Source organism: Trichomonas vaginalis, chromosome V, assembly GCF_026262505.1.
Source record: "Trichomonas vaginalis G3 chromosome V, whole genome shotgun sequence".
NCBI classification, from domain to species: Eukaryota; Parabasalia; order Trichomonadida; family Trichomonadidae; genus Trichomonas; species Trichomonas vaginalis.
The window spans coordinates 34,077,553-34,102,380 of NC_067207.1; the positions used below are offsets into that span (position 1 = coordinate 34,077,553).

The 24,828-nt window shown below is 35.3% G+C and overlaps 15 protein-coding genes and 1 pseudogene across 16 annotated transcripts, besides 1 other annotated feature; 5 read left to right on the plus strand and 11 right to left on the minus strand.

Moving 5' to 3' along the window:
• Nucleotides 1–14,917: part of a mobile genetic element that runs on past the window's edge.
• TVAGG3_0453760 (protein of unknown function, DUF4106 family) lies at nt 72–605 on the plus strand (the record flags this gene model as incomplete). The annotated part of the gene is made up of 1 exon (XM_051234737.1): nt 72–605. One exon carries the CDS (start codon nt 72–74, stop codon nt 603–605), a length of 534 nt encoding a protein of 177 aa, XP_051104467.1.
• On the plus strand, nt 610–1,406 carry TVAGG3_0453770 (annotated as a pseudogene). The gene has a single exon. A coding segment is annotated over exon 1 (797 nt).
• Nucleotides 3,143–3,601, minus strand: TVAGG3_0453780 (uncharacterized protein; the record flags this gene model as incomplete). Its single annotated transcript, XM_001301153.2, has 1 exon — nt 3,143–3,601. The coding sequence occupies one exon, from the start codon at nt 3,599–3,601 to the stop codon at nt 3,143–3,145; it is 459 nt and encodes a 152-aa protein (XP_001301154.2).
• TVAGG3_0453790 (protein of unknown function, DUF4106 family) lies at nt 3,638–4,513 on the plus strand (the record flags this gene model as incomplete). Its single annotated transcript, XM_001301152.2, has 1 exon — nt 3,638–4,513. The coding sequence occupies one exon, from the start codon at nt 3,638–3,640 to the stop codon at nt 4,511–4,513; it is 876 nt and encodes a 291-aa protein (XP_001301153.1).
• Nucleotides 4,531–4,707, minus strand: TVAGG3_0453800 (uncharacterized protein; the record flags this gene model as incomplete). Its single annotated transcript, XM_001301151.1, has 1 exon — nt 4,531–4,707. The coding sequence occupies one exon, from the start codon at nt 4,705–4,707 to the stop codon at nt 4,531–4,533; it is 177 nt and encodes a 58-aa protein (XP_001301152.1).
• Nucleotides 5,579–6,187, minus strand: TVAGG3_0453810 (KilA, N-terminal/APSES-type HTH, DNA-binding family; the record flags this gene model as incomplete). Its single annotated transcript, XM_051234738.1, has 1 exon — nt 5,579–6,187. One exon carries the CDS (start codon nt 6,185–6,187, stop codon nt 5,579–5,581), a length of 609 nt encoding a protein of 202 aa, XP_051104468.1.
• On the plus strand, nt 7,077–7,991 carry TVAGG3_0453820 (organellar and viral DNA polymerase type B; the record flags this gene model as incomplete). Its single annotated transcript, XM_001301150.1, has 1 exon — nt 7,077–7,991. One exon carries the CDS (start codon nt 7,077–7,079, stop codon nt 7,989–7,991), a length of 915 nt encoding a protein of 304 aa, XP_001301151.1.
• Nucleotides 8,588–9,448, minus strand: TVAGG3_0453830 (uncharacterized protein; the record flags this gene model as incomplete). Its single annotated transcript, XM_051234739.1, has 1 exon — nt 8,588–9,448. The coding sequence occupies one exon, from the start codon at nt 9,446–9,448 to the stop codon at nt 8,588–8,590; it is 861 nt and encodes a 286-aa protein (XP_051104469.1).
• TVAGG3_0453840 (DNA/RNA polymerases family) lies at nt 9,486–11,624 on the minus strand (the record flags this gene model as incomplete). The annotated part of the gene is made up of 1 exon (XM_051234740.1): nt 9,486–11,624. The coding sequence occupies one exon, from the start codon at nt 11,622–11,624 to the stop codon at nt 9,486–9,488; it is 2,139 nt and encodes a 712-aa protein (XP_051104470.1).
• On the minus strand, nt 11,673–12,257 carry TVAGG3_0453850 (phage tail repeat-like family; the record flags this gene model as incomplete). Its single annotated transcript, XM_051234741.1, has 1 exon — nt 11,673–12,257. One exon carries the CDS (start codon nt 12,255–12,257, stop codon nt 11,673–11,675), a length of 585 nt encoding a protein of 194 aa, XP_051104471.1.
• TVAGG3_0453860 (phage tail repeat-like family) lies at nt 13,818–14,687 on the minus strand (the record flags this gene model as incomplete). The annotated part of the gene is made up of 1 exon (XM_051234742.1): nt 13,818–14,687. The coding sequence occupies one exon, from the start codon at nt 14,685–14,687 to the stop codon at nt 13,818–13,820; it is 870 nt and encodes a 289-aa protein (XP_051104472.1).
• A 1,161-nt stretch (nt 14,918–16,078) lies between the features above and the next one.
• TVAGG3_0453870 (uncharacterized protein) lies at nt 16,079–16,402 on the plus strand (the record flags this gene model as incomplete). The annotated part of the gene is made up of 1 exon (XM_051234743.1): nt 16,079–16,402. The coding sequence occupies one exon, from the start codon at nt 16,079–16,081 to the stop codon at nt 16,400–16,402; it is 324 nt and encodes a 107-aa protein (XP_051104473.1).
• A 4-nt stretch (nt 16,403–16,406) lies between these two features.
• TVAGG3_0453880 (serine threonine-protein phosphatase family) lies at nt 16,407–16,649 on the minus strand (the record flags this gene model as incomplete). The annotated part of the gene is made up of 1 exon (XM_051234744.1): nt 16,407–16,649. One exon carries the CDS (start codon nt 16,647–16,649, stop codon nt 16,407–16,409), a length of 243 nt encoding a protein of 80 aa, XP_051104474.1.
• Nucleotides 16,650–16,666: 17 nt separating this feature from the next.
• Nucleotides 16,667–17,029, minus strand: TVAGG3_0453890 (uncharacterized protein; the record flags this gene model as incomplete). Its single annotated transcript, XM_051234745.1, has 1 exon — nt 16,667–17,029. The coding sequence occupies one exon, from the start codon at nt 17,027–17,029 to the stop codon at nt 16,667–16,669; it is 363 nt and encodes a 120-aa protein (XP_051104475.1).
• A 227-nt stretch (nt 17,030–17,256) lies between these two features.
• Nucleotides 17,257–17,987, minus strand: TVAGG3_0453900 (phage tail repeat-like family; the record flags this gene model as incomplete). Its single annotated transcript, XM_051234746.1, has 1 exon — nt 17,257–17,987. A coding segment is annotated over one exon (731 nt), but the record flags the coding sequence as incomplete, so codon positions are not given.
• Nucleotides 17,988–18,582: 595 nt separating this feature from the next.
• Nucleotides 18,583–23,516, minus strand: TVAGG3_0453910 (ubiquitinyl hydrolase protein; the record flags this gene model as incomplete). Its single annotated transcript, XM_001301148.1, has 1 exon — nt 18,589–23,508. The coding sequence occupies one exon, from the start codon at nt 23,506–23,508 to the stop codon at nt 18,589–18,591; it is 4,920 nt and encodes a 1,639-aa protein (XP_001301149.1).
• Nucleotides 23,517–24,828: the final 1,312 nt, after the last annotated feature.

Below are 24,828 nucleotides of genomic sequence, written 5' to 3' on the forward strand. Positions count from 1 at the left end.
ACGTCCATCTTTTTATTCGAAGTAAAATGTCATTTCCGAAAAATAGAAGCGTAAGTGTTTCAAAAGGTTTAATGGCGGTGGCAGATGTGAAGTTAAATTCACCAACTCAAACAAACAGTCAAAGTGTTATTGTCAATGTCAAAGACAGAGATGTTGAAGTGGGGAACCCATACGAAGACGAAGATGGTATAACAATTGTTCCTGTAAAAGAACCAACATATCCTGAAGTTAACAGAGACTTAAGTTCTGTTGCAGATATTCGAAACGACTACCAACAACTGAAAGACAAACTTCAAACTCAGGAGAAGATTTGTCAAGCTTTAGGTATAATGTTAAACTTGGTCGAACACAACCCTGTAAAAGTGAACTCATATGTCATCGCACCTCATGAAGTTTTGAAAGAACTATTGAAACTTTTGACAGAGGCAGACGATATAAACATCAAAGAAATAGAACCCGACATTAGTTGCTGTGGTGTTTCATATAATGCCATTGACAAGATATACGTTATGAAAGGAGGTGAAACGTTGAACTTAAAATATAGTTTCCCAGACGTTATAAAAATATTTGACGACCACAACATTTCATTAAAATTTATTTGCTAAGTAAATGGCAGAAGACATAATGGTTTATACTATTACGACTAAAAACCCCGAGTCATATAATTCTATAACAACAAACTTACAAAGTCCTCAAGGACGATATTGTAAACTAACCTTAAACACAATGACGACTAAAGCCTGTTTTGCTCTTTTGACACCAGAAGACTTTATTGTTGTGAATGGTAAAAAATACTCCTTTGAAGATACATATTCAGATATACCACCAACAGGTTTTGTTGACTTATTTAATACTTTAAGTACGGGTGTAACATGTGCTGCAACTAGAGCAGGTTTCATTATGTTTGGATGTCCGACTGAGTTTACTATAAACGATATGAGCTATAATACAAAACTTATTTCTGGTTTTTACTACCAACAGTTTCCTATAACAGGAAAAGGTGTCATACAAGGAATGTCTATTCCATTGACATTAAGCACACCAATCTTATATATTGTTTCAAACTTAGGTTCAAAGTGTTATTCGAATGTCGACAGAAACTATTATGACCAAAAGATACTTATGCGTATAAACAATACTTTCTCTGCTGGTTTGCCTATTGTTCATTCGAATGCAGAATTTTCAACCTTAGTGAACTCAAACACTTGGCAAGTATAACGTTGACATTAGTTGACGCAAACTTTGTTCCTGTAAAACTTTTATGTCCTATGTATTTGTCAATGACGGCAGAAAGTTTCGAATTGGAAGATGCAACTGGTGAAAGTATTGTATTACAAGAACAACTTCAACAACAAATAGCTCAAGAACAACAAATGCAACAAATGGAACAAGAAAGTCAAGAATAAAAAAATAATATTTTTTTTATTTTTATAAAAATGTACAGAATAGATGTTTCAGATTTTTATGACTTCCAAGCATTCAGAAATATGTGTCCATTTCGAGACTATAACAAAGCAGTCGAGAATTTGAAACGTTTAGTCATTTATGTCGACTCTGCCCCAGAATGTTATGTTATGAAAGAATGGGATGTAGTCTTTAACAAACCTAAAGCGACAATAGTTTCAGAACAAGAATGTAGACAGAAACTTAAGAAAATAAAAGTCGTACAAGTTGGCATGAAGATGTTAGATGCTTGGGATATTTTATTGTCAAAGTTAGAAGATTTTTCAGTTCGAGGTATAAAGTTTTATACACCTTCTCCAAACTTCTATTCTATCTTCACTGGATATAAATATGAACAAGTAGAATGGAAAGAAAATATTATAGAAGCTTGGTTAGACCATGTCAAAGAAATTATATGCAATGGAAACGAAAAGGTTTATGAGTATATCTTATGTTGGTTTGCAAACATCTTACAACATCCAAGTGCTAAGAATGAAACTGCTCTCATTATAATTGGAAAACAAGGAACAGGTAAGAACACATTCTTTACAGATATCTTATGCAAACTGTTAGAAGGTTATTCGAACCCTAATATGACAAACTTAAAAACATCTGCGGTAAATTTAACTCTTCAATTGAGAATATGAAACTTATAGTTTGCAATGAACTTCAAAGTATAGATACAACAAAAATTTTGAACTCAGATGCTTTGAAGAGTCTTATAACAGACAAAGTTGGAGTTGTTGAAAGAAAGTATAAAGACTCAAGAGTTTGTGAGAATGTTGCAAACTTCATTATGGTTTCAAACAATGCTGTTCCGATGAAGTTAGAAAGTTCTGACAGAGATATGTAGTTGTTAGAACGTCAGATTCTCATATGCAAGATACTGAATATTTTGACGCTTTGTCAGAATGTTTGACATCTGACTTTTACAACCACTTGTTCTCATATTTCATGACATTAGATATTTCTAAGTTCAATCCAAGACAAATTCCACATACCGAAGAGAGACAAACATTGTTAGAAGCAAACAAGAGTGTATATGAACTGTTCATAGATGAAACTGACTTTGTGTCATTAGATGAAAGGTCATTGTACGATTCGTATAAACAATATTGTCAAGAATATGGTTATATGGCAGCTTCTAAACGAACATTCTTGGCAAATGTCAAAACTCTTTTAGACGTACAGAATGGTGTATATACAAAGAAAAAATTTTCTGAGTAAATTTTAAAAAAGTATTTTTTTATCCGATAGAAAAAGATGGCAAAATTCATCTCAGTAAATAAGTATATGTCAGGACTTAAAGAAGAACTAGACCCATTCACATATTTGAATGTTTACTTCTACCATTTTGAAAAGTCTTCATTCAGCAAAGTTTGGAACATCGAACCAGTTAAGTTTGCTATTGTGACTAAAAATGGTGCGAAATTTGAAGACTTAGACATAGAAGGTTTGTTAACAGTCAAAGAAAATTTTGACAGAAAGTTCTCAAACCTTAAAGAAGGCAAAGCATACAAACTTGTTATACCTTATGAACCAAAGAAGGCAGACGACTATGAATATTATGAGTCTAAAGTTGTAGAAGTTCAAGGTAAATTGGGTAAAAAGATTTTAGAGTCTAAGCCAGTGTTTGCTCCTAAAGAGGAAGAGAACATTGACATTGACCCAGAAATGTTCTAAAAATAAAATTTTATTTTTACATGTCAAATTTCTTCTTCGGTGGAACTGGCTCTGGTTCAGGTTCTTTCTTCTCTTCTTCTACTTTCTTTTCTTTCTTTTCTCTCTTCTTCTTTTCTGGTGGAGTTATGTCAAACTTCTCAGAACCATATTTTTGTAAAAGTTCTTTGTCCTTTAATAGCTCTTCTATTCTGTTTTCTATTTCATCTTCAAGAACAGCGCATGTGTCATCTTTGCATTCTAAGAATTTTTGTTGGACTTCATCTTTCCAATCGGCGTCATCTCTGTCAACAAGTCTGTCATTGACAAACTTAAAGACTGCTCTGCTTAATGTTTTATGGTTCTTGTCATATTCACAGAAACAGAACTTTAGAACAAATTCACCTTTCTTGTTTACACTATGTAAGATTTTATGGTCGACAGATGTTTTACTGTCAAAAAGTTTGTCTCGAATATAGATAGCGAAATCGCTAGACATTTTCTAAAAGATAAAAATTTTAATTTTTCTAAAAATATGTTAGAAAAAAAGTTTGCTGACATTGACAAAAAATTTGAGAATGTTTTAAATAAGAACAAGAGGAAGTTAGAAAATGCTCAGATAAAACCTATACATGACAAGTTCTTATTTGCTCAGAATGGTATAACAGGTCTAATTGCACCACCTGGGTCGGGTAAGACTTTCACTTATCTTAAAATGGCTGCACAACAACAAGAACTAGATGAGAAGAACCCATTCTATGAGTTGGTTGTTATTTGTTCGACTTCTGGTCAATTTGACCAAACCGTCAATTCGTTCAAAGATATTATAAAGAAGTCTAAGTTAGTATGTATAAAAGACTCTGAGTTGTTAGATTGGATAAAGAAGTACCAAAGAAGAGTTTTGAAGTATAATGCTATAAATGAGTATATAAATTCTAAGTTCAAAGACCCAAATGAGGAAATGCAGAGAATATTAGAGAAGAAACACTTCAGAAACAAACAGAAAGAGATAGAATACATTTCGAAGAAATTGCAATCTTACGATTGGAAGACTTACCCCCATAGGTGTCTTCTTATCTTAGATGACTTTGCTTCTCATCCTTTGTTAAAGAATAGAGAACAAGATATGTGTCGAATTCTTAAGAAGCTCAGACACTTTAACATTTCAGTTGTCATTTGTGTACAGACAGCCAAGAGTTTAAGTAAGGATGTAAAGAGAATACTTACTGACATAATACTTTTCCCAGGATTGTCCGAAGACGATTTCATGGAACTTATGAAAGAGTCCATGGCAGGTAAGTTTGACAGATATGAACTATGGGAGAAGTATAAAGTCATACAAGACCCTCATACTTCTTTCAGAATTCATATCTACGCAAACAAAGTTCAAATTGTAAAAAGTCAAGCTTGAAAATTAAATGTTTAGTCTTAGTAAGTCTGTTGTGGTGCTGGGGTTGTCGGTTCTTCTGGCTTTGGAAGGCATTCAGGAAGAGGAACGTCAGTCATCCGTTTGTATCCTGTCGGAAGGAAGAACTTTTCCAGTTGTCGGGAAATTTTTTTCCAGTTGTCGGGAAATTTTTTTCCAGTTGTCCGTCCGTAAAGCATTCAAATTTTCGAAAATTGAGAACTTTTTGGTCGACCTTCAGAAAAATATTTTCCAGTTGTCGGGAAAAATTTTTCCAGTTGTCGGGAAAATATTTTCCTGTCGGATGGAAGAACTTGGAATGCCAGAAGGATTTGACGAGGCAATTTACCTTATAGAGCTACCTGAGCCATCTGAAGTCAAGCTTGAAAAATAAAGATTGAAATTTACTCTTCCTCTTTGAAGTTGTCGAAATACTCTGTTATTTTTTCCTTTAACAATGGCAAATATACTATATTTTACTTAAAAATATGCAAGCGGCTCATAGCTCAGTGGTATGGACTACCTCGTTACAGGTGTCGAAGACCTCGGTTCAAATCCCGATTCGCGCAGGTTTTTTCCTTTTATGCAGTGAAATTTCATGTACATATTTACTTTGGTGTTAGACCCTAGTGAAGAAAATAGAACGATAGGAGTTTACATTTGTAAGGCTGGACGATAAAATTTACTGACTGACGTCAGTCATCCGTTTGTGTCCTGTCGGAAGGAAGAACTTTTCCTGTCGGAAGGAAGAACTTTTCCTGTCGGATGGAAAAATTTTCCAGTTGTCCGTCCGTAAAGCATTCAAATTTTCGAAAATTGAGAACTTTTTGGTCGACCTTCAGAAAAATATTTTCCAGTTGTCGGGAAAATTTTTTCCAGTTGTCGGGAAATTTTTTTCCAGTTGTCGGGAAAATATTTTCCTGTCGGAAGGAAGAACTCTTCCAGTTGTCGGGAAAATATTTTCCTGTCGGATGGAAGAACTTGGAATGCCAGAAGGATTTGACGAGGCAATTTACCGTATAGAGCTACCTGAGCCATTTGAAGTCAAGCTTGAAAAATAAAGATTGAAATTTACCCTACTTGTTTGAAGTTGTCGAAATATTCTGTTATTTTTTCCTTTAACAATGGCAAATCTTCTTTGAAGGTAAAAATTGTACAACCTTTAATATCATAGTGTGTTTGAGGTAAAGTATCTTGAACTATTTGTTTAACTTGTTCATTCGGTGTCATTGAAATCGGTAAGTTTTCGCGATAGAACCAATTTCTGTCAGATTTGTAAATCTTAGCAAGGTCGTAAAAGCTTTTGTTGTTTCTTCTGACTAAATGCAACATAACCATATCTCTGTCTTCTTCATTCTCCAACTCTTCAGTATAAATCATATACTTATAGTTCTTTTCCTTTCCTTTTGGTACTGAACGCGGTATTCTTTTCTGTATGCTTTTATCTTTTGCTTCAATGACTTCATCTTTTGCTTGAAGTTTCTTTTCCATTTCTTCACGTTCTTGTCTGTGAAGTTCGTCAAGAAGTTTGCAAATATAACAAGCATAACGAGGTGAAGCCCACATTGCTACAGCATTTACTAATAGTCTATGTACATACCAACCTCTCAAACCAGGAGCCAAATTTTTACGATTTTCGTACGGAATCTCTTCTCTCGGTTTTCCGAGGGAAGCAATCATATGAGGAAATTCTTCTAAAAGTTCTTGTGTGCTTTGGTTTTCAAACCAATGATATGCTTGGTATCTGGAGAAAATAAATAAAAATAAAACTAACGTTATTTTTTCATTTTGTGAAAACTCATGAATTTTATACAGAATTCGGCAAAAATAAAGTTTAGGGTAGAAGGGTATATCTAACCTCTTTTCTAACCTCTTTTCTAACCTCTTTTCTAACATGGTCTAAAACACACAAAACTCATGAATTTTACTTAAAAATATGCAACCGCCGGAATTCAGACTGTTGCTATATTCTTCACAAAATGCTTGTTTTGAGGTCGAGCCACTTTTGGCTCCACCGTATTCTTTCAACCAAAACTCATGAATTTTATACAGAATTCGGCAAAAATAAAGTTTAGGGTAGAAGGGTATATCTAACCTCTTTTCTAACCTCTTTTCTAACATGGTCTAAAACACACAAAACTCATGAATTTTATACAGAATTTCCTCTCAAACCATTTGGCAAATTTTTACGGTTTTCATAGAGTTTTGGCGACCCCGAAAAAAGTCTGTCTCGCTGTGCTTCACTGTTTTCAGCAAAAATAATGTTTAGGGTAGAAGGGTATATCTACCCCGTTTTCTAACCTCTTTTCTAACCTCTTTTCTAACATGGTCAAAAACACACAAAACTCATGAATTTTGTGCTGAATTCAGCAAAAATAATGTTTAGGGTAGAAAAAATAAAGTTTAGGGTAGAAGGGTATATCTACCCCGTTTTCTAACCTCTTTTCTAACCTCTTTTCTAACATGGTCTAAAACACACAAAACTCATGAATTTTCATGAATTTCCTTAAGATAGAAAAAATAAAACTAACTTTATTTTTATTTATTTTTTTATTTTTATTGTAAGAACATGTTAGCAACAACTTCACCAAACTCTTTAGTTATGAATCCAACATCTATGTTAGTAGAGATGAAAAGCTTCATTCCTTCTTCATATACTTTTGAGACAGAAATACAAAGAATAAAGCAAGAACTTTTAACAAGTAATTTAGACTGTTGTGCGAAAGATGAAGAAAATGAACAGTATCTTTACGACATGCAGGACATTATTGACCATTTACCCAAATTGCCTGAAATCCAACAACAAAAGCTCACTATTCCTGAATTCGATGAAATAGAAGTAAAAACAACTGACTCAGTTGAAATAAAGAAGTTCATACGTAAAGTAAATTATGAGTTTCTAGGATATCATTGCAACCATAAGGTTATGGACAAAGATTGCGATATGGTATATAAGAATGTTTCTGACATATATAAATCGGAGGAGTTTAAGACCTACGACAACTTTGTTTCATTAGTTGCAAAATGTGTATGGCAGATAAGAAATAAAGATAGAAGAGGTAAAGTATGGAATGGACAAATAAAACCAACAACTTTTGAGTTAAAGAAAACCATTGACGCCTTAGTTGTTCTAGCAGGTCAAATTTCAATGTATAACGCAAAAATGAACCCACAATGTTCTAAATGTAAAGCAGCAATAAGGAAATATAACTACTCCGTCAAAGAGATAGAACGTATGAGAAACGACTATGCTGACTTAAAGAAAGAAGTAGAGAAACCAGCAGAAGATAAAATGGACATATTGGCATTTCTAAACAAAAACTATCCAACAGTTGACGATTTCCTATTATCTGATGTCAAGAAGAAATATAAAGATACATTCAATATTGTGAAAACTTTTGACATACTGACAGAGGAAATCGAAGCTACGAAGCTGTTTAGAATCTCACGAATTCACAATGTTTACCATGTAAAACGGTTATAAATAAAGAGGGTAGAAAAGAGGTTAGAAAAGAGGTTAGATATACCCTTCTACCCTAAAAGTATTTTTCAATACTTTTTCAGCACTTTTCCGTAGTTATATATGAAAGACAATTCGAGATAAAAGTCACAGTACAATGGGTAGAAAAGAGGTTAGAAAAGAGGTTAGAAAACGGGGTAGATATACCCTTCTACCCTAAAAGTATTTTTCAATACTTTTTCAGCACTTTTCCGTAGTTATATATGAAAGACAATTCGAGATAAAAGTCACAGTACAATGGGTAGAAAAGAGGTTAGAAAAGAGGTTAGATATACCCTTCTACCCTAAAAGTATTTTTCAATACTTTTTCAGCACTTTTCCGTAGTTATATATGAAAGACAATTCGAGATAAAAGTCACAGTACAATGGGTAGAAAAGAGGTTAGAAAAGAGGTTAGAAAACGGGGTAGATATACCCTTCTACCCTAAACATTATTTTTTCTATCTTAAGGAAATGTTAAAAATAAATTGTTTTCATGAGTTTTCTACGATGGTAGAAAAGAGGTTAGAAAAGAGGTTAGAAAAGAGGTTAGATATACCCTTCTACCCTAAAAGTATTTTTCAATACTTTTTCAGCACTTTTCCGTAGTTATATATGAAAGACAATTCGAGATAAAAGTCACAGTACAATGGAATAATATGTTGCACACCATTTGTTGTGAACCAAACTTGAAAGTCAGAGAAACTGTTACTAGGTGGTTCGTAGAATTTAGAAGCAAAGTCATAAAAGTCCTTACCAATACATAGAAAACTATTGTTGCTTGAACTGAAACTTGCATGACACATAACATTTTGAGGGTCAAACACGTTTCTATAAACCATCAAATCTGCTGGTGGAAGTATAAATTTAAATGGACCATCTGGTGGTAATGGTTCGTTCTGGTTTAGTAACCGAAGAAATTGTGCCCAAGAACGTTTGTCTACTTCCCAAAATAAAAACTCTGTATCTCTTGGAGGGTTAATTTCAATCTTTTGAAATGAAACGGTGGAGTTCATCTTGTCATATTCTAGTTTCAGATAGTATGTTCCATTTAGTAAAGAGTTGTATTTTTCTTGAAATTCCCAATAATATTTGTTTATTTGAGTTTGAAAGTCATTTAGAGTTTTCTCAAGACTTTCGTCTGAACGAACTGTAAAGATTCTCATTTCGTCAAATTTGTCTATTAGACCATCATGACCTTCATACTGCCCATGAAAATATACTGTGAACATAAATGCGTTAGTTCTATTTGAAAACAAAACTCTTCTAAATCCTATTGCCTTTGCATCTGAAGGACTTTGAAGCCAACGAATTGGATAGTCAAACCTGTATGCTCGGGATGAAATTTCTTCATCTGAAATAGTCCTACCAGCATTTGTAAAGATATAGTCTAACGGTTTTGTATCTGCTACTTTTGTTCTTTGTTTTTCAACCTGAAGCATTTAATATATGTAAAAATATATTGTTTTAAAACTAATTTTACTTCATGCAATGTTTTATTTCTGTGCCGTCTTCAAGTATGCCCCAATATTTCCTTTTCGATATTACATGAACTTCGGAAAATACCTTATCTAGCTTAAAACAGCCCATCTTTTCACCGACCATACCCATTTCAATGAGTTTGTTGTATCCTTCTTCGTTCGTCATGAGTGCGTCAATGTTCTCATAGTAAACCTTGACTTTCGATTTGACTTCGGAGAAGAATTTGTTGTAGTTGTCAAGGACTGCCTTTGCGAACTGAGGGTAAGACCAATGTTCGACAATAGGTTTTAATGTGGTTACTAAGCCACTTTGACCTTGAGTGAATTCGTACTTCAAAACAAAAGGAGAAAACCTTTCAACAAAGTTGTCGACCTTCTCATAATGTTTACTCTTCATCTCTTGAGGTTTCTTAATGGAATATCCCCATGTCGAATTCATAAGCAATTTGAGTGTCATTGCAAGTTTGGGGTTTGAAGCTTTCCTAATATCATACAGTTGTTGTATGACTTTTCCAACTGTATAGTTCCTTCCAGGGAACTCACCATCTTCGTTTGGAATTCCAGTTGGAATATATTGGACAAACCTCATGTACGCAGCGTTAAGGTCGACATAGTATATCTTTTCGTTTGAGTCGAACTTGTCGCAACCAATTGGTCCAGTTTGTGGAAATTCAAGTGAGTCTCTTATCTTCTGCGAAACTTCTCCTGTTATCTCATAAACATCGTCGAAGCAACCTGTCTCATACAAAACCTTCTGACCTAACTCAGATGCTCTCCAATACAATTTGACGTCAATTGGATGTCTCAATGGAAGTTTGTTTATAGCATCTTGAAGTTCTTGCAACCTCATTGGAAGTTCTTCTGGTTCAGGTTGGTATCCGAACAAACCAACTCCTTGTGGAACTGTGTACTTCTTTTGTACTAGAACTTTGTCTGGAACAACTTTTGGTCTTGCTAACAATGAAAAGTTTGTTTCGTCTTTTGGTACAAAAGTTTCTGTCAGCTTGTCATCTGGAATTGGTTCCAACAAACCTTTCTCGAAAAGAATGTTTACAGCTCTGACAATGTTGCACTTACTTTTACCAAAGAATGGGTTTGTAAGACTTTCGTTCAACATGAAGTGGTTGTGGCAAATTACAATCTTCAACCATGGTAAGTCTTTGTCAACAACATAGTCGTCATGTGAAGAACCTTTAGCTGTAGGTATGTTGACTCGGATATTGACATTTGCCAACGGTGCAATTTTTGCCAATTGACCTCTGAGAATGTACCTTGTCTTCACACATGACTCAAGATACTTCATCTTCTCATCTGTAACAAGACCAGAGTTCCTGAGACATGTAAGAATGCAAGGTTCGTTGACAATTGTTTCAATTGAATTGTAAATTCCATACCTTGTCAAGTCAATGTCAGACTTATTTATGAACGGGAAGTATCCAGCATGTTGTCTGACTGCTTGAGGGTTATGTTGGTACCATTCGAACGTGACACTTGCAATTCCTTCAATTGCATTCAAAATGTCTGAGTCGGAGTCAACCATTTGTTCTCTCTTTGTAGTCTTGAAAGCGTCAAGAAGTTTTGCGGCTGTTTGTTCATTGCCATGTGCATAGTAAATGTGACCATCCAAATCTGTTATGGTCAATCTGAGATTGTGTCCTTTCTTATTTCCGTCTTGAATTGCAGCAAGTACACCCATGAAGCCTTCTTTGTTCTTTCCTTCGTCAAAGTTTACTGTAAAGTCTCCACCTTGTCCAATTTTAGCACGAACTTCACGATACTTTTCATATGCATATCTTGTTCTTTCCATGGGAGCATGTGCGTCTTCACCTTTTCCTTTTTTCCTTCTCAAAGGATGCAATTGTTCGTCATGTTTCCAATAGAATCTGGCAAAGCCGTCGTGTCTTTCAACTTGAGATTCACTAACATCGAAAGGCATGTTCATAAGACGTTCTTCTTCTAACCTCTCTAGTCTGTTTGGATAATTTGCACGTGCTGTTTCCAAATCCATTTCGTAGCGAAGACCAGACAATTTGTCATAGACTTTTATTGGCTTTCCCTTCCTATATTTAAACTTCTTCGAAACTCTCCAACCATATCTTTGTAACTCTGCTTTTATTCTAGCAGACTTTCTGTCCATTCTATATGGGGGCATTTTTATAAAAATAAAAAAAATATTTTTTTCTCTTTACTTTACATAACCGCCTGCTGCCATAAGTCTTTGACGCCAACCCATACCAGCTAATGAAGGTTGACTTGGTTTAGTTTGGAAACTAAACTTTGGTTTTGGTTTATCTTCAGTTTTTGGTTTTTCTTCTTCTATCGGTTTTTCGTCACTTTTCGGTTCCTCTGACTTTACTTCACTTGCAGGAACAGTTGTGTCGTCAACATCTTCATAAATATCATATGCCATTTGTTTTTGTTTTCCTTTCAACTTTTTGTGTTTGTTGTAAAGTTTAGAATATTTCGACTCTAAGTCAATGAGATGTTCTATAATGAACTGTTGGTCAGTGAAGTAAACTTTTCCATCTGTTGTCTCGAAAGCTCCTTCAGACTTCAATATTTTATTTGTGAGAGTCTGTTTCTTTTTTGAGATACTAGCCGTTCCATTTCTATGAAAAGTGACTTTATAGTTAGGGTTTGTATTTCCAGACCTGGCACTTTCTATTATTGAATTTTTCTCTTCATCTGTAAGTTCTTTGACAGGTTTTGACAATGGTTCTGAACTTTTTGTTTGTGGTGTCAAATCTACCGTTTCAACTTCTTCAGTCATTTCATCTCAGTAAAAAATTTTAGTTTGGTTTGTTTTCAACTGGTTGTTTAGGTTTTTTAAGTCGGTCTAAAACTTCCTGAGGTATAGGAAGAACTTGACAAACACGTGGTTTAAATGCTGGAAGCCGACAAATCCATCTTGAACTTATTTGTCTCAATGCTGCATTGTTCATTTCATCTCAATAAAAAACTTTACATTCTCCACGTTTGAGGCGGTTGAGGTTGGTTATTGTTTACCCACTGTTGTGCATGGTTATATCCTCTGTTAAAGAATCTTTCACCTTGGTCCATATAATTTCCTGCTTGGTTATAGTAGTCATTTGCTTTGTTATAATAATTTCCTGCTTGTCTTCCTACATTGTCCATCCATCCTTGAACTTTTCCTCTTGTTTCAGGATTTGGAATAAGATTTGTTGCATCTCGTGCTACATCCCAACCTTTCTGTACAGTTTGTATAATAGGTTGTGCTTTCTCTTTAAGTATACCTAATGTACTCAAAATCTTCCTTCCAACTCCAAATACACCTCTGGCTATTGTTCCCACTGCGGGCAAAAATCTGGATGCGACTCCTGCTAATGCGCCAAATAAACCCATTTCTTACAGGGTAAAAAATGACGAATCCAAACAAGGACCCCTATGTTTCTAAAGCGACAAAGAAAGCACTCATGATAAAAATCTTTAGTTCAACTCCGAACGCATGGTTTATGGATATCTTGGAAAACATTCCGAGGTATAGAGAAGATGGACCACCATACTGGCTAATATTTGTCGGTCAAAACACAAGATACTGTGAAGCCATACCATTATGGTCCAAAAATATTTTAGATGTGAAAACTGCTATGACAATATTCGTTGACAAATACCATCCAACAAAACTGACATCTGACTGTGAAAGTTCTTTCAAATCAGATGATGTAAAAAACTATCTGCGTTCAAAAAATGTAAACCAATATTTCATTGTCGACCAAAACCATTCTGCTCTTGGTGTCATTGACGGATGTATAAAATGTTAAGAGACTTAAACCAACCCACAAGGTGGTGAAGCAAATGAAATGTTCATATGAGACAAGTATAGACACTTCACCCAGGCAAAGATGAGACAAGTTTTTAAATATTTACAATAACCGTAAACAAAAAGGTTTGGGAAACCACTCCCGAAGAAATGAAAAAAAACCCTGACTTAGAGAAAGACTATATATTTAATAATTTAGTCAAAGAGACAAAAAAGAAAGAATGCCAGGCTTCAAACTTCAGAAAGGTGACAAAGTAAAAATAGAAATACCTAACGCGACCCATATGAAAATACTATTGACTATGACAACAATGGGAACCGACAGGTACTCACATTCGTGTTCGTAAAAATAGAAGAAAGTATACAAGAGAATATTATGAAGTTTTAGCAAACATGGCAAAATGTACACACTGCAAGCAGAAGATAAAACTACTATTGTCAGACCTCGTTTCAAACTTGTCAAAGTTCAAGGTGGTATACTTTCAAAGACAGTTCCTAACAATATAAGACAACTCCTGACGAATATGCTAAAGAAGTTGAAAATGACGACTAAGCAATTCTATACCATGCGTAAACTGTCATGTAAGGTGGCATGTAGTCTTTACTTTGTCCCGTTGTTTGCGTATATCCTGAAACGAAATGTGTATGGTTTCCTTCTCCCTGAGTGTCATCCCAGTAACAATTTATAGCAAACTTAACGTCCTCTTTAACATCATATCCTTGACCTTTTGTCATTCCTGACCAATCCCAATATCTATGCTTATGCCAACCTGCTTGAGATGTACTTAAATTTATATAATGACTGTGTGCAGGTAAATTTTCACCTGAAATCGTTTTACTTCCACCTGTTTCCTTTGAAGAGTTTGCACAATACAAAAACCTGTCGACTATTTGTTCCCATGCACCAACACCAAACATTACTTGAGGACCTCTCACATCCATAGATGTATAAATAGAACCTACTGGGTTCATTAAATCAAACATATGAGATATTATAGGATTGTCTCTTTTGAACTTAAAATATAGTGCAACTATTTCGGGTTTCTTCTGGTTTGTGTCAGAATATTTTTTATAATATAATCTTATGTTTTCAGGGTAGGTAAAATCTTGACTATAATATTTATTTCTGTCATCTTCATAATAATATACTATTCTCGTTTTTTCTATTGCATTATATCTTTTATATCTATAATAATCTAAATATAATGTTAGCTTTTGTTCATCTACATGTGGTGTTTTCGACATATCTCCATAGTCATAATAATATGGTGCTGGAGCTGGGTCAGCTAATGTCATATCTGCCATTTCATAAACTCTTAAATATTTCTTTTGTTCGTCTCCATATAAGTCTAAGTAGCAGTTGTTGTCTAATGGAACTTTAACTTGTGTACCATCATTCTTTTTATAGCTTACATACATTTCATTGTTATTTTTCGGAATGAGTTTATACCGTATACCATTCCTTAAGGAATGTAGAAACTGCCATCTAAAATATTTATTTTCTTCATTGACAGAAAAGTCACCAACAATAGTTTCAATATTTTTTTTGTTCCAACTAAACTTTGGTATATTTCATTGACATATGTTTTATCTGCTTTATTTTCAAGGCTAACGTTTAAGTCTGTTATTTCAGAAGATGTATGTGTATGATTTTTGTCGGCTTTATTTGAAACCGTTTGTGCCAACATATCTACAGTTTCTTTGTCAGCTTTTCCAGATATTTCACCTTCCATTCTTATTATTTCCTGCTTCTGACCATTTACGGTTTCATTCAAATAGTTTACCTTCCACTTATTATTTGAAACATCTTTGTCAAGCTCTTTCAACTGTTGTCCATCTTCCATTAAAGCTCTGTCATGACTTGAAACCGTTTGTGCCAACATATCTACAGTTTCTTTGTCAGCTTTATTTTCAACGTCATCTTTTGTTGCATATGTTGCTTCTGCTCTGTCATGTTCTTCTTGAACTTTTTCAATGACATATTCTTTGTCAGCTTTATTTTCAACATCTGCTTTCAAAAGAAGTTCATTTATAGGTTTCTCGTTTAAAGTTCCTTTTGTTGGATTTATACAGACAGTATGGTTCTTATTGTCTTGAAACAGAAACTCATCTGTCATAGGGTTTAATGTCAGTTTTAAGTTTCCTTCTTTCAATGACTCAGATATCTTAGAATAGTTTGAAAAGTTTGTTGTGTTCTTATTTAGAGCTTGCATAATGAGTTGTCGGTTGTGTTGTATTTCTCTCATAGACGCTATATCTTTCGACATTTTTATTATAGATAAAATATGCTACCAATAGAAAAAGAAAATTCAAGAGTTGCTACAACTAAACCATTAGATGAACTTTTTACTAATGTCGGTCAAAAGTTTGACTTAGATACTATAAAGCATGAAGGCTATCGTTTTGACTACCCATTAAGATGGTTAAGAGACCCATCTGTTACTAAATCTATTGGCTTTCGAAGAATAAAATTTGTGTCTGTAGAAGATAAAAGTTTTCCATTTATTGTAAGGTTTCATATAGATTATATATCTAAAGGGCAACGAAAAATGTGGGAAGAAATTGAGCTAATACAAGTTGACCTTTCATCTTCTCTACAGACTGCGTTAAAAAATATAGAAGATAAAATAAATTCATGTTATGCAAAATATGCTGATGAATATGCAAATACCGAGAGCACACTTTATGTGAGAATTGTATATGACAAACAAAATTCACAAGTGTCATTTCAAATCTACGAAAACAATCCAAATAAAGACGAACAAATATATACAGAATTCACTGCAATGTCATGGTATTATTTGCAAAGAATGTTAAATCAGAAAGTTGAACTTCCTTTAGCAAATATCTACAGTCGATATGCAAGAGATGAACCATATTTATTTAAAGATGTTTTCGACCAAGATGCTATTATTGTTCATGCTTCATTTTCTGGCGCCCAAAACTCTTTCTTATGCTTGGCAAATGACTTTTACGAAAAACCTACAAAGTTATACGAACCACCAAGTGGAAGTATTTCAGACTTTCAAGTATGGTTTACTACAGATGGAAGAAAAAGAATAGTTCCATTATACCATGCGTTTTACTTAGAACTTAGTTTCATATACAACTACTATCGAACGATAAAAATATAATTTTTTAATACGGTTGAGGTGTTGGATTTGGTTGCCAACTAGACTGTGGTGCAGGTTCAGGCTGTTGTATAACAGGAGCTTGCTCTTCTGGTTCAGGGTCTTTAGGTATAATACCAACGAACTGACCTACTCTTTTACCAATATTTTTGACACCGTTCCATATTCCTCTTCCGACAGATTTTATTCCATTCCATATACCTCTTCCAACATTTCGAAAGAAGTTTCCTATTCTTCCAAAGAAACCCATTTACTACGTGTAAAAATCTAATGTCCGCCTAGTCTCTTACGTTTCCTGTTGAGTTCCATAGCATTCTTTAACTGGAGCTCATACATTCTGTTTCTCCTCTGGTAGAAAACATATTCTGGGTCAACTCCTGTGTTCGCGTCATCTGCATAAAGTTGTTTATATCCCACTTCAGGGTTTGTATAAAACTCTTTCCATCTCATATTTGCATACCATGGTGGCAAACCTAACGCAGCGTCATTTGACATGGCAGTTTGCATTTGTACATCTGTTGGCACTTGACCATAGTTTGCCATTGCAGTTTGTATTCTAACTTCATTTGGAATATTCTCTGGGTTTGGTTGTCCAGGTTGCTGTGCATTCGCTAAGTTCTGTGCGTCCATTTAATATTAGATAAAAATATCTCTTACGAGTACATATGCTGAACATTTGCAGGCATTGGTTCATCTTCATATTCTCTGTACTTTTCTGCCACGTCAAATAAATAAATGACACAATGGAAAAAACCTAAAACAAGTAGTCCTATTTCAAACCACATTTACTTACTAATAAAATTTCTTTATTGTGACACTTTCTCCAGTTTATGGGACCTCTCTCATATTCTATCTTGTCATATATAAACTCATAGTCATGTATGTCCTCTAACCATCTCATAACGGTTTCCAAACCACTTTTATCGGATGTAAAGTAAAAGCATGGATGGTTATGTATAACGTCTAAAGTTTCTAAAGAGTCTCTCAAAGTCCAGTCTACTTGGTATTGAAAATCCCATGTGTTATAGAACGGCGGGTCCACTATAAAGAAAACATTTTCCTTGTCTTTATATTTTTCATACAACTCTGTCCAACGACATCTCACAAACTCTATACCCTCAATATATTTTTCTATGTCCTCTTTGAAAACATTTGTATAGTTAAGATATAAAACGTTTGACATAAGTGTTTCAATGTCATGAACTCTTATAGAACCACTATATAATAGTCTAGCAGATATACTATCCCAGTCTATATATTCTGCTTTTTTCAAAACCTCTCTCACAATATTTTTCTTATCTAATGGTATACGTTCCATCTTACCTATAGGTATCTTTTCTTTTAACTCTTTCAATATATTGTTTGTGTCTGGAATATGTTTGAGACGGTCCATATAGTTGTCGAAGTCATTGCATATAATCTTTGAGTCAGGAAATACGGTATGACATAAATGGGATATATAGAAACTTCCACCGAACAAATCTACAAATGTTAGACCATTCGGTAGTTTCTTAAGTTCTCTCAATATAATATCTTTACATCTACTCTTATTTCCAAAGAACGGTAACTGTGGTTTTGTAAAATTCATTTATATATAATAATAAAAATGTTTTTTCCTGAAAAGTGACAGAAAAGTGACAAAACATGAAAACATATATAATTTGTGAAAAGCGACACATTATATAATGTTTTCGACCCAGAAGACTAACAATTTTCCGAATAAAAACTTCATTTATACTAAACATCTTCGGGAAGCCCCCAATACCCAAAAAACTTCATTTTATACTAAACATCTTCAGGGCTAGAGGGCACGAAGTGCCTGGAAGCCCCACTACCTTTTTTTTTTTTTTTTTAGAATATTAATATCAATATTTAATAAGGAACTTTATATGACTTATTTGATATTGATGTAGAAATATATTTAATATACCGCCAATACAGACTCATATATATTGGGATATGAGTGATGTTTTGAAGATGATTTTGGCAATTCATGTTTTTAATAAATGTTTGGAGTAAATTATAAAATGAGATCATATGATTGTTGTCTCCGAGAGATTACTCCTTTGTATAAGCTAGTTAGAACTTACTAAATATATGTTTGTAAGAGCTAGACTACTTCTTATTATGAATAAAAATTAATTTTTTTTATTTAACAAAAAAATAAATAAAGAAAAAAATTTTTTGTCTTAATCTCTAACTTTTTCTAATAAAGCTTTCCATTTTGGATTCTGGTATTTTGAAGCCGATTCCGTCAACAGATTGAAGCAATTGTCATCACCATGTTTAATCACAGCAGCTATCTTATCCAAATTCGTCTTCAAGAAGAACTTTTCCATTGCTTTTGATCTGCAAAATTCAGAAATAAAGTCATTTGTTGGTCCAAGAACTTCTATTGCTTCAAACAAAGAATCCATCGGATAAGCCCTTGCGAGTTTGTCGTCAACAAACTTAAGAACAACTTTCTGTAAAAATGGCAAAACGGTTTCTTTCAAATATTGAGAACAACTGTCAATTTTTGAAGCGAAAATATAGGCGTCCATTATTGGAGCTGCCTTTTCAGGGTGGACGTGCAAGTCCTTGCTAGAAACTGCGAGTGTTTTTAGAGGCTTGAGACCAACGACAGAGATGAGCGTCTTCATGACAGCGCAGGCGGCAACTCTCACTCCGTTTGTCGGGCAGTAAACAAAGAGGTTGCAGAGTTGACTGTTTTCTAGTTGGTCGGCCAAATACTTACAAACTTCGGGTCTATCCTGCAATGTTTTGTTGACTTTCGTGAGGAGTTTGATTCCGTTCTTTCCATCCACAGTGAATGGCGCGAAACAGAACGAGAACAGGGCTGCTTCCTGGAACAGTTTGTCGTCTTTCGATGACGCGAAGTAGTACATCATGTCCGTCGTTGCAGTGGAAAATGTCAGCCTCGTGTGCAGTTTCTTCTTGTTGTCGTTCCTCACGAAATCCAAGAGATCCTTTGGAACAGTGACTTCCTGCGGCTTCTCTGAGTCGTAGAACAGAATGAAGGCAGACCAAGTAGACTTCTCTCCGCTGCCAACTCTCAGGACATAATCAAGAGAAACTTCGCTCACAACATCGTCGTTGAAGCACTGCCACGTTCCGTCTTTCTCCCTGCAGTAAGAAACGTAATGGCCGTAGTCGGTGGTGCCGGAATGCATAATGACGCCGCTCAGTTCATATGTCTTGCCTGCCAGTGTCAAAACCGCTGGGAACGATAGAGGTGACTTCACTTTATAACGTAACCAAGTTTCTATGTTCCACTCGAACCTTTTGAGCTGGATGATCAAGTTCTTTGGCGCTGTGTAGACCTCGCAGTACTTCTTTGCGTCAGTTTTTGTATCTGATCCCTCAAATTTGTACGCGTTCTCTCCAGTGAGGAAATCCGGTGTCGAAATCTTTTTGAGTGACTCATCGAGACTTCTCGAGTGAAGGACAACAACAGGAAGAGCAATGAACGTGTCGAAACTCTCACTCTTGTGCTTGCCATCCAAACTCTCAATTCTGTTGATAAATTTGCCATAGAAAAGTGACAATTTATCTTTACCGAGAATTCTTTCCAATTTGTCTAATAACAACTGCAAGAACTCGCAGGCATCCTGCTGTATTGTTGTGTCGAATTCGTCTGATCCGTCACTCGACCAGTTGTCCAAAAGGGATTGAGTGGAAACAGATGTTCTATTAGACAGCATCATTAGACAGAAGAGTTTTCTCAAGTGCTCCAAGAATTTGTCCTTTCCCTTGTAGTCGAAAACAGCCTGCCTCATCTCAGTGATTCTGAACAGCTGCTGGAGAACACTGTCAACAAAACAAGTAACTCCTAAATTTTCTAAACCGACATAACCGCCAGATTTCTGAAGAACGATTTTGTCTCCGTCGATGTCCCACTGGTTGAAGTAACAGGTAGAACATAATGAGTGAAGTGACCGAATAAGTCTGTCACCTTTTAGATGTTTTGCTGCGTTTAGAGCTGACTCAAACTGTTTTTCGTCCTTTGCCTCGCTGTTTGTCTCCAGGTAGTTCTCGCAGATGAATTCCGTTATTAAAATCTCTTCATTCTCCTCAAATGCGTACACTTCGAGAAGGGCGTCAATAAGCTCCAAAATGCCCCATGAAATTAAATCAGTTGTTAGATTTTCCATGACGATAGAAATCGCTTTTTCATCTCTAGAAGTGATGTGATTTGCCCACGAAGCGAAGAAGTTGTCTGCCCTTATTTCCTCGCTTAGCTCTGCGTAGATCTTGGATGGGATGTTGAGTTTCTCGAAGAAAACAACAGATGATTCAGCTGTTTTGTCGTCATTTCCGTTCAAAAACTTAAGAATCAGTTTCCTCATTAAAAACTCGTCGAATTTCAATGACCTTGGATCGCTCAGGCCGTGCACAACATCGAAGGCGTTGATGAACAACTGCTGGTTGTCAGAGTTATTTGTAAACTTCTCTAAAATTTTGACAATTTGGTCGAATAAAAACTGTTCGTCTGAAATTCTGTTTATCGACTTCATCCAGCTGAGAATGTTCTCAACGAGGTTCGCGTCGGGTGAGTCGAGGCCGACAGCGAGGAAGTACTGGAGGAGGCCGATGTCTTTGAACTTCTCGAGGTCGGATTCTTCGAAATCACGACAAAAAGTGTCAAAGTTGTATTTAAACTGTTTTGGTTTGTCCCTCGGGAAGAGGACTTCGAGCTTTGTCTTCGCAAATCGCTGTATGACGTTGGACACTGTCCTGTATGTTGGCAGGAGGTCGCAAACTTCAACAGCGCTTGGGAATTCGTCCATCATCAGCATAAGTTTGTCGTGCATCTTCATTTGGATCAGCTTGAGGGAGGGAATGACTGTGCGGTCAAGTATGGCCGGACATTTGCCGATTGTTAGCTTTACATCAACAGAATCTTCGTCATCGAACATTTTCAAGTTCTTTTCGTTCTCCAGAGGGAATTCATTGTACTCCAATCCGCACTCTGTATAAACTACTTCGAACTTCTCCGCAATGAGCCGGGTGAGCGCTGGAACCGAAATCTGCCTATCTACGACAAATGTCTCGATTTCGTCCTCTTGATAGGACGCGTTGATCTCTACTGTCTCTGACTTACGCACGTCTCTGTGCCTTTCGAAGCCATACGACTCAGGAATTACGTCTCTTTCGCAAATCTTTATGAAAGTCACAAGAACCTTGATCGCCGAGTTCTTCTTGGCGTAGTCTGTCAGTGAGTTGAGGATTTGGTTCCATTTGTTTATGAATGTTTCGATCATTACTTCATCGGAAAGAATTTCTTCGTCATTTCTACAGTAGATCCTGGAGATAAGCCTCTGGAACCTCTCCTGCATCGAGGAAGTCCTCAGAGAAAGGCTCCAGAGCAGATCTTCGTTCGGGAAAGGCAAATCCATCAGTTTGTCGAACGAACTCTGATTAGAGTGAGCGTAGTTTGGCGAAAAGAACGCTTTCTTTATGAACTGGTAGAATTTTGAGTTGATTTTGTTATCTGGGTACGAATCTATCAGTTCCAGCATTGTTTCGTGCGTGATAATGTTCTTTTCCATCAGAGCCAGTATGAAATTGATCAGTTGCTGAGAGTTCATCGCGTTTAACAGCAGCATTTTTGCGTCTTCTATGAGAAGAGTCGCTCTGTTGTACGCGGCGAGGCTGTATATCATTCCAGCGCAGTGCTGGGCCAGCTGAGGGTCGTTCATTATGGTCCTCATTATCACATTCATGAGGCGATTCGCTAATTCTTCGTTTTGGAAGTATCTGGAGGACAAGAGAGAGGACAGGATGGACACTTCCTGCTTCGTAAGCATTGAAAGCTTAGAAATCTCGTCCAGTTTCGCCAAAATTTCAGACTGATTCAGTCCGATGCAGCTTAAGAACTCGGAAAGCTCAGAATACTGCTGCTTGAGCTCGGAATCTGACTGGGAGAGCTCGGCCACCCTCTTTCTGGCACTGTCAATCACAGGTGACATGTTTTCTTTGCCGGCCAAATTTTTGCATATGATTTTGATGGAGTTGACCCACGCGTCGTTCTTTTCGGGGAGGTCGAGGACCAGGGACATGCAGTCTGGCACCAGTTCTGCCTTCAGAGTGGTGAAAATCTCTGTAATTAAGTGGTAAAACTGGGTATCAGCGGAAGACTGGTGAATTGACTGCTGTGAGAGTATAGACTTGAAGTTATCGACTGTAATCATGTCGTTGCTTGCGAATACTTTGAATAATTCGGCGTAAATAGGAAGAAATGCTTGTTTTATGTCGTTTTTGAACATGTAGTCGGCAAATCCGGATGTTTGGAGCCAGCTGATGACATATTTGCTTGAGAATGGTACTCTGCAGTTGTTGCAGAGAAGTTTGAGCGCATGATGTTGTTTATCGAAAAATTCGCACTTAATTTGATCAGAAATCAACTCCATGACCTTGTTGACTTTGTCCTGAGTAAGAGCGTTGATGTCGTTGAGGCCATTGATCGTATTTGTGATGAAATCAGCGAGATATTCTGGAGAAGAATTTCTGTTCTTATGCAACTGAAGAATATTTAAGTGGTGTATTATACGGTCGAATATCTGCTCCAGCTTGTCTTCTGGAGTTCCTACTTGAGCGGCAGGGATATAAAAGTAAAAAATCGCCGAACGAAGGAAAGCCTGAGGAAATGGGTACTCTGAGGCTAATTCATTCATCAAGTAGAGATAGGATTTCGATGATTCGTAATGCTGACAGATTTTTGTGAAAAATTCTTCATTATTACTGTAAATAGGCTGACGAATATTAAAAATGTAGTATGATAAAAATTCAATAGCATATGTTGGAAAATCTAATGCAATTTGGAATATATCAAACACGATATCAACAAATCTGAGAAATATTGGCTGAAGAGTGTTTGATTTGAGGTGATTTTTGACAAGAGCGCCTGTAACCGATATCAGTAATTCGAAAAATTTCTCTGTTTTCACTTCGCAAGTTGGAGGTAATCCATGATTTTCGATAATGTAGTCAGTGAGCTCTGAAAAATCATCCAAATATTGTTCGAGGTGGTTTAAATCAGTAACTGCATAAGAAAATCCAGCCTGCCAATTAGCAAAAGCTTCAGGGGTCCAAAATTTACTATGCATTAATGTCACTTTTGTCATCAATTATCAATGAAAAAAAATTTTCGTCCTAAAAAAATTTTCCAAATTTTGTCGTAATTTTGAGCAAATTTTTAATTGATAATATAAAGAATGAGTTTATCAAAAGATTGAGTTAATAAGTCAATTGAAAATTTTGCCTCTTTTCAAACAACTGAAAATCAAATTCAAGGGACAAAAAGTAGCAAAATTAAACGGTATTGCTCAGAAGAATCGATCCCTTGAAGAGGTTCGTAATCATAAAATAATGAAGTTCTTGAAGGATAATTTAAAGAATTAGAACTAAAAACAATGATACAATAACATTGCTGTACATATTTCGGATTATTTAGAGTACAATCATCCGGGACAAGTTGAGAAAAAATTGAATCAGAAAGGTGACCAAACTATTTTTTGAAAGTCCGCCATAACTTTAATGGTACTATTTCAGCGTGTACAATGAATACAAAAATTCTAAGAGTGCCACATAAAATAGTACTTTAGACTTGAGTTAATGCTACCAAGCAAATGTTAAAAAGATGACTTTAGTGTTTTGATAATCAAAGATTAAAATCATTATTGTCTAAATCAATAATCATAACGACAGAAGTTAATTTTTTTCATCAGTGCTTTAAATCCACTTTTAAAAGTATACCTCAAAAATCAAAATATCAAAAAAAATTGGCCGATAGGTTTGGCTTTAATTTTTGTCTGCTTTTATGATTTGATATGGATGTTATAATTTTAAAAGTTGAGCCAAATTCACCAATAGATTTTTGAGATTTGCAAATACTCAATAATTTTCAGCGTGTTATCTTTTATTAAAAGAACTATTTGGTTTCAGTATCATATAAATTGATATTTACTTTCTATTTGAACCTTCATTTAGCTAATGATTTAGTAATACAGATTTCATCTATCCTTATAAGAGAATTTTGAATTTGTTATAATAAAAAAACAAACAGATATAGCTTACACTTCTATAATAAAGATACCTTTTATAGAAATCAGTATGAAATGTGTTTTTTGACACGTAAAGCTCTCAATTCATTATAACATGTTTGTCGATTTTTATATATTTTTCGCTTTCATTATCTATGATATTAAAAATTATGTCATCAGAATGTGAAATAATTAAACAAATGCCCTGCGGGAAGTATTTTATACTAGAATTTATAAAAAAAATCACTGTACGTTTAGCCTACTGGTTATGTGGGGTTCAAAGGCAATATGTTCAAATCAGTAAGCACCCAGTTTTTTTATTTTTTTATTTTTTTTAACAAGGTGAATATAACTTTTGATCGAAATCAATGAGTTACATGAATT